At 42.3% G+C, this 15,279-nt stretch overlaps 2 protein-coding genes across 6 annotated transcripts in view; both read left to right on the forward strand.

The window, feature by feature from the left end:
- Positions 1–15,279, forward strand: part of LOC106583657 (TOX high mobility group box family member 2) — a 227,539-nt gene that overhangs the window by 90,954 nt on the left and 121,306 nt on the right. The gene's annotated exons all lie outside the window — the stretch shown is intronic.
- Positions 184–7,901, forward strand: LOC106583658 (uncharacterized). Its single transcript, XM_082967793.1, has 4 exons — positions 184–1,820; positions 2,170–6,465; positions 7,608–7,722; positions 7,829–7,901. The coding sequence occupies exons 2-4, from the start codon at positions 4,836–4,838 to the stop codon at positions 7,899–7,901; spliced, it is 1,818 nt and encodes a 605-aa protein (XP_082823919.1). The 5' UTR covers positions 184–1,820; positions 2,170–4,835.

Consider the following 15,279-nt stretch of genomic DNA (forward strand, 5'->3'; position numbering starts at 1 on the left):
ACCCCCTTACTCCCCACACCTCACCCCCTTACTCCCCACACCTCACCCCCTTACTCCCCACACCTCACCCCCATACTCCCCACACCTCACCCCCTTACTCCCCACACCTCACCCCCTTACTCCCTCCCCACACCTCACTCCCTTACTCCCCACACCTCACCCCCTTACTCCCCACACCTCACCCCCTTACTCCCCACACCTCACCCCCACAGGGACACAGTTAGTTCACAGTTCAACCCTACACTTTTCGACGGCCATAAAATGCCAGTGATGTGCCACCACGAGACTAGTTGGGTGGTTTTGTGGTCTTCAACCGGTAGCACCGCCACATCTTGTGTTTCTGTATGAAGTGACTGACGAAAACACGTTCCCCACAAGATATGGTACTGTGCAAAACACGTTCTACATCTCCCTATGGAGACGTGCATCAGGGCCTTCTCAATTCATCACAATGAATAAGTGTGGGGACCTGATCCTAGTTCAGCCACTATGGGCTCAGATCAGTTCTAGGATCTGTCTTCGGTCCCGCTTAAAATGACGTTCAGCTTATAAAGGCATTATAAATCCTTCATAAAGCTTTCATAAACACTACATAAATGTGTTACAAATCTTTGATAACCGTATGTCATACTTTATAATGGGTTCATAAATGTGGCATAACTGTGTGACATACAGTAACCACTAATGTCAAATGTGACATAACCCATTATGTCAAATAGGACATAAACCTATGGTTTATAAAGAGTGGCATAAGCACTGCTTAATAAATGCCTTGTAAATCATATTAAATTGAGGCTGTCATGCATCTTGGTACAGCATTGCAACACCAGGATATTGGGTTTGATTCCCGCGACCACCCATATGTAAAATATTTATTCACTCAGGACTCTAACTCGCTTTGGATAAAAGTGTCTGCTTAATTGTATATATTATATTATATTTCACTAATTTCTTAGATGGCTCAACCTCTTTCCCTCTTGGGTGCATAGTTAATATTGGACCTGACCTAAACTGTGTTTCAGGATGACACATTCTAAAATGCAGTCATGCAGAGCAAAAAACGTTGGTAGAGCCTTTTAAAATCTGATTAGAAAAAGTGCATACTTCAGTATTTTTTTTAATACTTTTTCTTAGTTTTCTTTTTCCAGGTTTCGGATTTCCCCCATTTTTTTCTTGTTTAGCCCATTTTTTCACACTTTTTTAATAGAAAAAAAACTAAATGTGATTTTCTTTGTTCAAGACAATGCTTTAAAAAATCAGGGGATGACTTTTGAGGTCTGGGATAAATTTAAGAAACTTCTTTTTTTGAGTGTAGTTACCCTTTAATTCAGTGAGCATGCCCTGGACTGAAGCGCACGTGATGTGATTCGGCCGCCAATGGAATGGGTGGAGTAAAAAGCCAGCAACACTGTATTATTCAGAGCCCCATGAAATGACACCATATACATTCTACAGACCCTACTGAGTACTCCCTACAATACTTTCTTGCTCTAAGCCAAAATGTAATCCATATACATTGACTCACATTGGGGCCATTTATTTGACACTGGAACATGATTTAAAACCCACATTTTATGCAAATGTCACTTAAATATGAACAAATATGAATCACTGTTAATGTTTAGAAAATTATTTTTAATATATCATGAATGGTTATTGTTGGCACTTTTCAACTATTAAGTGGGGCACTTTTATTTTGAAGAAAGAAAAAAAAACTGTGACCCGAAGTACTTTTTTAGTTTTGCTGACAAGATGCTGATCATGTGATGAGTTTGAAAACCAAATGCCCACTTGTGCTGCCACTGGACAGCAAAAAACAAGTAAGTTAACCATTATTTATTGTAATTTAAATTAGTTTGTAGTAGTTAGATTACAAACTGTAGCTACCTCAATCGTTATTTCAAGTAATTTCACAGCAATCGCTAGCTAGACAAAATTTTGCTAGCTAGCAGGCTCAGCTAAATGCAAATCCTCCTAGATACAGCCATTTCTCATAGTCACATCATGAGATTTATAAATGCAAGAGGAATATAATAATACGAATTGAATGGAGTTTCCCCATCTTCCCATTTAGAGTTTCTGGTGCAGCACAGAAATACCCTTATCCAGATGGTGGGACAAAGACATTTCCTAACAGACCTGCTAACTTTCTTTGTTGTTACCTTTAAGGTTGGAACCAACATGCAGTACCTCCAGCAGGAAGAGAGGCAAGAACCATTTGTCCTCCAGCTCAGGGACAAGCTATACTGTTCACAGCCCTGTATAATGTTCAATGTAATTGCATTGCTGGACTTTTTGACACTTAATGTATATGTATTGTTTTAAAAAAGTACAAATAAAGGAAGAAAAAAAACATGTCTTTAATCTTTATTTGTTTTAGCTGTTAGTGATAATTCACTAAGTGGTTTTTTGTGTGTTTACATCATTAAGCCTTTATGTATGTGTTATATATGACCAAAGGGTTCTGACTTTATAGTAAGTACGGTGTCATATGATACAAGGCATTTATGTATGTGTTATATATGACCAAAGGGGTCTGACTTTATAGTAAGTACGGTGTCATATGATACAAGGCATTTATGTATGTGTTATATATGACCAAAGGGGAATGACTTTAAATGAAGTACAGCGTCATGCGATATAGAGTCTTTATGGATGTGTTATGAATATTCGAAGGTGTCTCACTTGAAAGTAAGTACTACAGGACACTACATAAAGTGTCAATAAATAGGTTATTAACATTCTGTTGATTCATAAAGGTTCTCTCATGATCCACATGTTATTGTAGGGCGTTTATTGGTGTTTAAATGGGTTGATGGACCTGCAAAGCCTGCACTTGTGTGTGTGTGTGTGTGTGTGTGTGTGTGTGTGTGTGTGTGTGTGTGTGTGTGTGTGTGTGTGTGTGTGTGTGTGTGTGTGTGTGTGTGTGTGTGTGTGTGTGTGTGTGTGTGTGTGTGTGTGTGTGTGTGTGTGTGTGTGTGTGTGTGTGTGTGCGTGCGTGTGTGTGTCAGAGCCCAGTTGATTTGGAGTAGTCCAACTTGAGACCACCACACCAGGTATTCCATTTCTGTTCCCATGCTGGAGACCAGGGCTTGATTATCACTTGTTACAATGGTGCCAACATGTTGTGGCTGATCTTTCAGCGGGGGAGTCGGTGAATGTTTCAAAGATTTAACTGGGCCCAGCACCACGTGGTATGGCTCGTTTTTGTTGTGTGCATGTTTGTGTACTGAGGAACATGCAACTTGGTTACAGAAGAAAGATACTTTCAATTTCTTGAGGTTGGGGGCTTTCATCAAGGTAAGTGTTTCTTGGTGTAATGTCGTCACCAGGGGTGTGGATGAGGTATCTGGCATGACCACCATTTGCCTCATGCAGCGCAAAACATCTCCTTCGCATAGAGTTGATCAGGCTGTTGATTGTGGCTTGTGGAATGTTGTCCCACTCCTCTTCAATGGCTGTGGGAAGTTGCTGGATATTTGTGGGAACTGGAACACGCTGTCGAACACGTCAATCCAGAGCATCCAAAACATTCTCAATGGTGAGTATGCAGGCCATGGAAGTACTGGGACATTTTCAGCTTCCTGGAATTGTGTACAGATCCTTGCGACATGGGGCCGTGCCTCAGGATCTCATCACGGTATCTCTGTGCGTTCAAATTGCCATCGATAAAATACAATTGTCCATAGCGTATGCCTGCCCATACCATAACCCCACCGCCACCATGGAGCACTCTGTTCACAAAATTCACATCAGCAAAACGCTCACACACACAACGCCATACACTTGGTCTGCGGCGATGAGGCCGGTTGGACGTACTGCCAAATTCTTTAAAACGACGTTGGAGAGCTGGCAACAGCTCTGGTGGACATTCCTGCAGTTAGCATGCCAATTACACACTCCCTCAAAATCTGTGGCATTGTGTTGTATGACAAAACTGCACATTTTAGAGTGGCCTTTTATTATCTCCAGCACAAGGTGTGTAATGATCATGCTGTTTAATCAGCTTCTTGATATGCCACACCTGTCAGGTGGATGGATTATCTTGGTAAAGGAGAAATGCTAATAGTGATGTAAACAAATTTGTGCACAAAATGTTAGAGAAATAAGCTTTTTGTGCATATGGAACATGTCTGGGATCTTTTATTTCAGCTCACTTACATGTTGCGTTTATATTTTTGTTCAGTGTGTAATCATTAGGAATGTGGTTCCTCGCTCTGTAGCTACAATTGACAGGTGAACTGCGGTTGAGAAATGAAAAGTTCCAAAATGCTATATCCACCAATTTTTCCCATTTGTGTTTTTTCATCAGTAATGATTGCTTATGGGTACCTTCATGTCTCTTTCTAAGAGACTTGTTCCCATTATATACAAAAAAAAATCATAATTAAAATCGAAGTCAATTGCTTTCTTTTATCCATTTAACATAAGAACAATGGATAAGAGAGATTTTAATTTCATATGTCTTCCACACTCAATCCATGCAAACTTTTCTTTCTGAATTATCTCTCTCAGCCCTGCTTCAGGGTTCAATGGGGAACAGTGCAATATTGTTGGTGGGCTCCTTTTTTAATTACAATAGAGATTCTATTGATGTTTCCAACCACATGTCCTAAATAATTTATCAAGCAGAAGACTGCTAACAAAGCATTTCTACGAAACCCATCTGGTTTCAGGGCTAAGGACCATACGTTATCTAAAGTGAATATTGTAAATGGTGCTCTGCGGAGAGCCCACGTACAAATCATCCAAATGAGCTACTTGTCAGGGAGGCTGGAGGTAGTAAAGATATATATCCACTTTCATTCGACTCTGTCGCTAGAATTAAACTGTACATGCTAAATCTGCACGTCAAGGTTATTTATAAAATGGAAGGGAGTGAGGGACACAGGAAACGTTTCATAAACTTTCAAATAGTGGTGATTTCAAAAGCCGATAGGCTACACACAGCCGATAGGCTACAGACAGCCGATAGGCTACACACAGCCGATAGGCTACACACAGCCGATAGCCTACACACAGCCGATAGGCTACACACAGCCGATAGGCTACAGACAGACGGTTGCCTACAGACAGACGGTTGCCTACAGACAGCCGATAGGCTACAGACAGCCGGTAGCCTACACACAGCCGATAGCCTACAGACAGACGGTTGCCTACAGACAGACGATAGGCTACACACAGCCGATAGGCTACAGACAGATAATAGGCTACAGACAGACAATAAGCTACAGACAGCCGATAAGCTACACACAGCCGATAAGCTACACACAGCCGATAGGCTACACACAGCCGATAGCCTACAGACAGACGATAGGCTAAAGACAGACGATAGGCTACAGACAGACGGTAGCCTGCAGACAGACAATAGGCTACAGACAGACGATAGGCTACAGACAGACGATAGGCTACAGACAGACGGTAGCCTACAGACAGACGGTAGCCTACAGACAGACGGTAGCCTACAGACAGACGGTAGCCTACAGACAGCAGATAGCCTACAGACAGACGGTAGCCTACAGACAGACGGTAGCCTACAGACAGACGGTAGCCTACAGACAGCCGATAGCCTACAGACAGACGGTAGCCTACACACAGCCGATAGCCTACAGACAGACGGTAGCCTACAGACAGACGGTTGCCTACAGACAGACGGTAGCCTACAGACAGACGGTAGCCTACAGACAGCCGATAGCCTACAGACAGCCGATAGCCTACAGACAGACAATAGCCTACAGACAGACGGTAGCCTACAGACAGCCGATAGCCTACAGACAGACGATAGCCTACAGACAGCCGATAGCCTACAGACAGACAATAGCCTACAGACAGACGGTAGCCTACAGACAGACAATAGCCTACAGACAGACGGTAGCCTACAGACAGACAATAGGCTACAGACAGACGGTAGCCTACAGACAGACAATAGCCTACAGACAGCCGATAGCCTACAGACAGACAATAGGCTACAGACAGACGGTAGCCTACAGACAGACAATAGGCTACAGACAGACGATAGCCTACAGACAGATTCAACAGCCGATAGCCTACAGACAGATGATAGCCTACAGACAGACGGTAGCCTACAGACAGACGGTATATTACAGACAGACGATAGCCCACAAACAGACGGTAGCCTACAGACAGATGATAGCCTACAGACAGATGATAGCCTACAGACAGATGATAGCCTACAGACAGACGATAGCCTACAGACAGCCGATAGCCTACAGACAGACGATAGCCTACAGACAGACGATAGCCTACAGACAGACAATAGGCTACACACAGCAGATAGCCTACAGACAGATTCAACAGCCGATAGCCTACAGACAGATGATAGCCTACAGACAGACAATAGGCTACAGACAGACGGTAGCCTACAGACAGACGGTAGCCTACAGACAGACAATAGCCTACAGACAGACGGTAGCCTACAGACAGACAATAGCCTACAGACAGACGGTACCCTACAGACAGACAATAGCCTACAGACAGACGGTAGCCTACAGACAGACGGTAGCCTACAGACAGACGGTAGCCTACAGACAGACGGTAGCCTACAGACAGACGGTAGCCTACAGACAGACGATAGCCTACAGACAGACAATAGCCTACAGACAGACAGTTGCCTACAGACAGACAGTTGCCTACAGACAGACGATAGCCTACAGACAGACGATAGCCTACAGACAGACAATAGCCTACAGACAGACAGTTGCCTACAGACAGACGGTAGCCTACAGACAGACGGTATATTACAGACAGACGGTAGCCTGCAGACAGACGATAGCCCACAAACAGACGGTAGCCTACAGACAGACGGTATATTACAGACAGACGGTAGCCTGCAGACAGACGATAGCCCACAAACAGACGGTAGCCTACAGACAGATGATAGCCTACAGACAGATGATAGCCTACAGACAGACGGTAGCCCACAAACAGACGGTAGCCTACAGACAGATGATAGCCTACAGACAGATGATAGCCTACAGACAGATGATAGCCTACAGACAGACGGTAGCCTACAGACAGATGATAGCCTACAGACAGATGATAGCCTACAGACAGACGGTAGCCTACAGACAGACGATAGCCTACAGACAGATGATAGCCTACAGACAGATGATAGCCTACAGACAGATGATAGCCTACAAACAGACAATAGGCTACACACAGCTGATAGCCTACAGACAGATTCAACAGCCGATAGCCTACAGACAGATGATAGCCTACAGACAGACAATAGCCTACACGCAGCCGATAGCCTACAGACAGATTCAACAGCCGATAGCCTACAGACAACTGATAGGATCTCAGATTTTATAAAAGCATTCCACGATACACCATCATTTACTTTTATTCACATGTAGAGTTATTCAAATGAAAGAGCCTTTTTGTCTGTTACTTCTTCCTGTGAAGTATTGCTACCAAACTGTAACTGCATGGAGAGTGCAACCACTTAACAGTGTGAAGGAAACCAGAAGTTTTTCCATTGTACTTATCAGGTGCTGAGTTAAAAGCAGTACTGTCAGGTTGCAGTAAGTTTGCAGCCATGTTCATTTCCCCTCCTCGCTATCTCTATATCTCTCTCTCTCTACCAGGGGTTCAGTTAAAAGTAGGTTCTGCGCTGCTTCCGCCCTCCCCCTCAACCCCTTTCAGCCAAAATAACCTCACTCAACTCCACTCGTGCTCTTCCCCTTTCTCCTTCCTGTCAAGGTGCACAGAGCCCCCCCACCTCCCTACTCCTCCTCCACCCCCCCATCCCCCTTTCTTATTTTTTAAGTATTTTTTATCATAAACCTGTCGTTCTTGTTTTTTGAAGACCTCAGCAGGAGGGCATGACCTTAGTGTTGGATTGTGTTGCTGACCTTACTAGAGACATGACCTTCACCTAGCGAAGACCTGTTGTTGTGTTTACTAGAGACATGCCCTTCACCTAGCGAAGACCTGTTGTTGTCCTTACTAGAGACATGCCCTTCACCTAGCGAAGACCTGTTGTTGTACTTACTAGAGCCATGACCTTCACCTAGCGAAGACCTGTTGTTGTCCTTACTAGAGACATGACCTTCACCTAGCGAAGACCTGTTGATGTACTTACTAGAGCCATGATTTTCACCTAGCGAAGACCTGTTGTTGTCCTTACTAGAGACATGACCTTCACCTAGCGAAGACCTGTTGTTGTCCTTACTAGAGACATGATCTTCACCTAGCGAAGACCTGTTGTTGTCCTTACTAGAGACATGACCTTCACCTAGCGAAGACCTGTTGTTGTCCTTACTAGAGACATGACCTTCACCTAGCGAAGACCTGTTGTTGTCCTTACTAGAAGCATGACCTTGACCTAGCGAAGACCTGTTGTTGTCCTTACTAGAGACATGACCTTGACCTAGCGAATACCTGTTGTTATCCTTACTAGAAACACACAATACTGCAGTGTCACCTACGAGTTGCCCAAGGTGGTTCGTTGTGTTCATTTTGTAAAATAGTTGAACTAAGCTCATGAGGCATTTATTTATAGGCATTTATATTCTTTAGGAATCAATTAGGATTAAGCTTATGTCCAAAAAATATATGTACCAATCCTAGATTTCCCCTGAAAGAAAATCACTGAGGATGACAGAGACCTACAATAACAGAAACAACAGTCAAAATAACTTTGAACTTTGAAAGCTGTGAAAATACTGTACTTACTTAATGTATAGGACTTAATGGGGTTGAACACAATTTATTCACAGTATGTCTTAAAGAACGGCAAATGAAAGAGGCATCATAAGGAATTTGGAATAAGTCACAGTTATGGATGGGGGAGAACAGAAACTGCAACACAGAAGTCTTGAAGGAGAAGTTAAGTATTTTATAACTTATAGTTAGATGGTTCTTCCCCCTTGAAAGTAGCTAGCTGTGGCTAATGTTTATAGTGGCTGTTTAAAGAAAAAACAAACCATGGATTACAGATTCTCCTGGACCATAGACTAATTTCAGGGTAAGGAATCATTTAACATAAAGTTGTAAAATAGTGAACATCCCCCTTTAAAGCCTGTAGAACAGCACACTGTATTGACCACTAGCTAGTCGGATTGGCCAACAACCCTTATCTAATGGAAGCAGAGACTGTACTGTTGTAGCCATGGGATCTACTTTTATGGGCCTCCACAGCATGTGCCTTCATCCCAAATGCTACCCTATTCACTACCAGTGGTGGAAAAAGTACTCAATTGTCATACTTGAGTAAAAGTAAAGATACCTTAAAAGAAAATGACTCAAGTAAAAGTGAAAGTCACCCAGTAAAATACTAATCACTCCTCTTTCATCCCAGCTGCCAAACTAACCCTGATTCAGATGACCATCCTACACATGCTAGATTACGGAGACATAATTTATAGATCAGCAGGTAAGGGTGCTCTCGAGCGACTAGATGTTCTTTGCCATTTGGCCATCAGATTTGCCACCAATGCTCCTTATAGGACACATCACTGCACACTATATACTCCTCTGTAAACTGGTCATCTCTGTATACCCATCGCAAGACCCACTGGTTGATGCTTATTTATAAAACCCTCTTAGGCCTCACTCCCCCCTATCTGAGATACCTACTGCAGCCCTCATCCTCCACATAAAACACCCGTTCTGCCAGTCACATTCTGTTAAAGGTCCCCAAAGCACACACATCCCTGGGTCCCTCATCTTTTCAGTTCGCTGCAGCTAGCGATTGGAACGAGCTGCAACAAACACTCAAACTGGACAGTTTTATCTCAATCTCTTCATTCAAAGACTCAGTCATGGACACTCTTACTGACAGTTGTGGCTGCTTTGCGTGATGAATTGTTGTCTCTACCTTTTTGACCTTTGTGCTGTTGTCTGTGCCCAATAATGTTTGTACCATGTTTTGTGCTGCTACCATATTGTGTTGCTACCATGTTGTTGTCATGTTGTGTTGCTACCATGCTGTGTTGTCATGTGTTGCTGCCTTGCTATGTTGTTGTCTTGGGTCTCTCTTTATGTAGTGTTGTGTTGTCTCTCTTGTTGTGATGTGTGTTTTGTCCTGTATTTATGTTATTTTTTTTTTATATATATTTTTTTAATCCCAGCCCCCGTCCCCGCAGGAGGTCTTTTGCCTTTTGGTAGGCCGTCATTGTAAATAACAATTTGTTCTGAACTGACTTGCCTAGTTCAATAAAGGTTAAATTAATGAATTAATTAAATAAATACAAATAAAATTGAGTAAAAGTCTAAAAGTATTTGGTTTTAATTGTACTTAACAAAAGTACAAGTATAAATCATTTAAAATGTCTTATATTAAGCAAACAAGACAACACGATGTTCTTGTTTTTTTAATTTACGGATAGCCAAGGGCACAGCTTAAGACTCAGACAAAATTCCCAAACCAAGCATTTGTGTTTAGTGAGTCTGCCAGATCAGAGGCAGTAGGGATGACCAGGGATGTTCTCTTGATAAGTGTGTGAATTAAACAATTGTCCTGCCCTGTTAAGCATTCAACATGTAACCAGTACTTTTGGGTGTCAGGGAAAATGTAAGGAGTAAAAAGTATTTTTACTTAAGTACTTTACACCACTGTTCACTACTTAGTGCACTACTTTTGACCAGGGCCCATATAGGGAATAGAGCGCCATTTGGGACTTAGAATGGGCCTCTGCCTCAACACAGTAAACAATGCAACATACATGGCCATTGTTTCTCTGTTCTGGGTATGTTACCATAGCCACTGTCTGGTGGTGTTGTTGTTGTCCTCGTAGCTTTTCCAACTCTGACATGATATATGGTAAAGGACTCAATGTCTCCAACTGGGATGACAGGTTATTTTTTCTCTCCTTCTTTCTTTTCCTGGTTGATTTGGAGAGCTTGCATATTCAATTATGTAGAGAGTGAGAGATGGAGTGTGCTCTGACTGCCATATTAATATTGCATGAGCACTATTCTATACAGGATATCTGAGAGACCGCCTATTAGAGCTATCCCAGGAAGAATACCATACGTAGTGTGTGTGTTTGTGTGTGAGACAGAGAGTGTGTGTTTGTGTGTGTGTGCGCGTCTGTATGTGCGTGTGTGTGTATGTGTGTGTGTGTGTGTATGTGCGTGTGCGTGTGCTCGTGTGTGTGTGTGTGTGTGTGTGTGTGTGTGTGTGTGTGTGTGTGTGTGTGTGTGTGTGTGTGTGTGTGTGTGTGTGTGTGTGTGTGTGTGTGTGTGTGTGTGTGTGTGGTGATTCAATGGAGGTGGTGGTTATAATGAATGTTTTTCAGATTTAATTTGGTGTCAATAATAAGAGTGAGTCATTTGTTCAATATTGTAGTGTTTGTTTATCTCAATGTATTTTAGATTGCACATCCAATTTGTTTCCAATTGCAGCATGAGTGATACTCTGTGGTAATTGTGCTAAGAATGGAAATGGTAAACTAAACAAACTACTAAACATGCAAACCGTTACTATCTGTAAATAAGTGAACAGAGGGAAGTTTTTTTTTCTCTCTCCATGCGAATCGGTAGAACCAAAACAATCTTGTTATAGATCATAAAATAATTACGCTGTAACCATAACAATGACGGGATGACAGAATTTCGCACAACATCATTATATTTGCTGGTTGACTTCAATGGTATATATACAGTAGTTGTCAACACTACAGGTCTCATTGCATTGGTTAAGACAATTCCTCAGAGTTTTCTTGGGGTTTGGCAAAAATGGGGAGGTTTTAGTGGCTGTTATGGGGATAATACTGAACTGGCTTCTGTAGCTTAGCATTGCGTCACACCAGACCTGGGTTCAAATACAATGTGCAATCATTTGATATACTTTATCTGTGCTTGCTTCTCTTAATGGAACAGTAAAATAATCCCAAAACTGCAAACCCCACCCATCCAGCACTCCAGACAGGCTAGAGCAAAGGCTCACAGTAATTTAAAGATTTCGAATAGTAATTGAACCCAGGCCTGTATCACACAGAATGCACCACAGTGCTTTAAAGAGATCCCAACGCCACAGTAAGACACATTAAACTGGCTAGTGGAAGCTAGCGGAAGCTAGCAGAAGAGCCATACCAGTGTTCCCAGTCAATTCCCCCTAGTAGAGCCAGCCAGACATCTGAACACCAACACAGTAGGCTACAGAGAGGCTGGTGTTCTAGGCTGGCTGCCTAACAAGCCCTTCAATGACCTTACATCACCAGCTGGATTTTTTAAAGAAGTCTAAGCGTGACTCTCTTCAGTAATATCATCGCTCACGTCTCAAAGACTCTGGATAAAGGCCCACTTTCCTTTGCTGAAATGTAACAAATGTGTGAGAAAAACCCCCACATCACAGCCAAAACCATGCATCCAAGAGAGAGGGAGATGGAGAAGGAGAGAGAGAGAGAGAGAGAGAGAGAGAGAGAGAGAGAGAGAGAGAGAGAGAGAGAGAGAGAGAGAGAGAGAGAGACATTGGGGGAGGGGGGATATGGAGAGATAGAGAGAAGTGGAGAGATGGATAGAAAGAGAGAGAGGGGGAGAGATGGATAGAAATAGAGAGGAGAGCCAGGATAGGCAGAGATGGATGGATGCATATAAAGAGAGAGACAGAGAAGGAGAGATTAGAGAGGATAGAGGGAGAGATAGAAAGAGAGAGAGAGAGATGAGAGACCCAACACCTCCTCCTCTGCCAGATGTATTAATGTAGTCGGCTTTCTCTTAAATTCAAACGGCAAGAAAAGGAGAGACGGAGCGAAAAGGAAAAGCAGCAAGCCCTAGCTTTAGAAAGAAAGAGAAAATACCTGCCATCTATCTATTAGTGATCTGTAAATATTACATGAGCTCCACATTCGCTCACTTGTTTGGTATTATTTCCACAGGATGGGTGTATTATTTTAGAAACTGTGCCTTGTTTATCGCGATATATGACCTAGTTCCAGGCAGCCAACTCTCTCTCCATATCTCTGTCTCCCCTCCCTCTCCCTCTCATTCTCTCTCTCTCACTCTCTCTCTCACTCTCTCTCTCTCTCACTCTCTCTCTCACTCTTTCTCTCTCTCTCTCTCTCTCTCTCTCTCTCTCTCTCTCTCTCTCTCTCTCTCTCTCTCTCTCTCTCTCTCTCTCTCTCTCTCTCTCTCTCACTATCACTATCAGTGAGATCTCAAATGGCTGTCCCTGCTGAACAATTGCAACACAAAAGAAACCCAAATGGAGATGTTTGTAGAAAACAACATGTGTGTAATTAAGGCTTAACGAGGCCTTGTCAGGGTGGAATGTGCAATTAGATTGATAATAGAACATTGCGCCTGAATGCCAGGCCGTAATGGCTGCTGGATGAGAAGTAAGCAGCACTGCTGCTGCAGTGACAGTAGAATTATGGGGCCTATTGACAAGAGAGGGAAGAGAGTACAGTACTGTTGGACACATTTCTATGTAAATGTAGGGGTGTTGGCTAGGCAAGAGTGCTATGTATGTGTGGAGAAAGGTAGTGCAGAACAGTGTTGTACAGCATAAGGCTTGAAATGAGTGTACAGTGCTTTGGAAAACTGGTGCAGCTGTAGAGAGGGTGGGACAGTTCAGTTGTAGACCGTAAAAACCTACTGTGCATTTTGATGAAACAGTAGGTTTTTGAATAATTTATTTTCATTATTTTGTTTGTGATATTTGTTGGTGTTTTCCAATGATTTATATATACACTTGATGGTGGCAGAGGGCACTGTTTTGAAGCCACGGCACCTCCATCTGGCCACTCCCCCAACATTGTAAAAAATATTTTGGAAGCTGTAGAAAATAATTTATTTATGTCTACATTTGTTTTTGTCACATTAATTCTATTACAGACACATTAATGCATGTGTGAGCTAAACATACAAAAAATGTATTCAAAAATATCTAAAAACATTTTGCTTAAAGTGTAATTTTTTTAAAGTTCTAGTTACTGTTACTGTCCCCAATACAACAACAAAATGACTGTAATACTTGTAATTTTATCCTTGAAACATTTATTTGAAATACTGTAGAATTCCATTTATTGCTTGGAGGACTGCTCCTTCTGGCGAGTGCCAATATGGCCGACCGGTGGCTCAAAGCCTCTCACTGGCCAATACATAGCATCAGCAATCCAGGCTTTATGTACATCATTGGTGTTTTCATGTACCGTCATTTGCATTTTGTGCATTAACATTCCACACATCATAATTATTTTTCATGGTTGAATATTAGACATGTAACATAATTATTTATAAAAAGCATCAAAGCCACTCAAGCAAAAGAACAGGTATCTCTGTAACTTTTCCTTTTTTAAAATCTTTTATTTTCTCTCAATGACCTCATGACATTTTTCCACTTGAGTTTTCGGAAATTGAGCTTTGCCTTGTAGGCGGATCAGAACAACGAACAAAATACTGTTTTGCTATTTCTGAATTGCTTGACTACTCCCTTGAAGGGAGAGAGAGCCTTTGTTGCCTTCCTTTGGGACTTCCCTCGAAAGGGTTGTAATGTGCCTCGCATTATATAATGCAAGCTGATTTAATATATTTAATGGAATCCACAGACTTGGCCTGTGTTCCAAATGGCACCCTATTCCCTTTAATGCACTACGTTTGACCAGGGACTATATAGGACATAGGGTGCCATTGGGACGAAGCCTTTATATCAAGAGACCAGTCTTACACAGTTCTGTCATGATGACCCCAACTGCTTAAATAAATGAAACACTCAATATACCTCAAAAAGTGGATTGCTATGCACTTGATTGAAGTACAAGTGAGACTAAGTTTGAGACAAATTTTGACTGCCTGACCACGCAGGCAGTCAAGTTGATTCTCATTTGCGCTATTTGTGCATATTACATTTTTATGGTAATCCTGTTTCAAAATGTATTTTCAATTCCACCTGGTTCATTATTCTGTGTTATGTATAGTAGGGGGTTTCAAGGTTGATGATGTGTTAGCTTTGTTTTCATTGTTTCCAAGGCGAGCACAATGGCGTGATTGTGCTCGGCCATCTGTAACTCGACACCTACCTAGGGCATTGGTCAGAAGTGAGATGTGCGTGCATTTTGCTTGGCGAGCCATGGGTTTCAACCCCAGCCCCAAGTGTAATCCAGTAGATCACCAAACCCAGTCAATCACACCCGTTCACATGGATCACATGTAGTCCAGTTCAAGGATTTTTGAAAAATCCTAATTTTCCACATAAAGGGGATTCTTTTTTATTCTTTCTTGTATTTTTTTAAATATCGCTCTCATTATGAGCCAGTCTAGGTGTCATTATGAGCAAGTCGAGGTGTCGTTATGAGCCGAGCCAGTCGAGGT

This window comes from Salmo salar, chromosome 22 (assembly GCF_965601325.2).
Source record: "Salmo salar chromosome 22, fSalSal1, whole genome shotgun sequence".
Taxonomy (NCBI): Eukaryota; Metazoa; Chordata; class Actinopteri; order Salmoniformes; family Salmonidae; genus Salmo; species Salmo salar.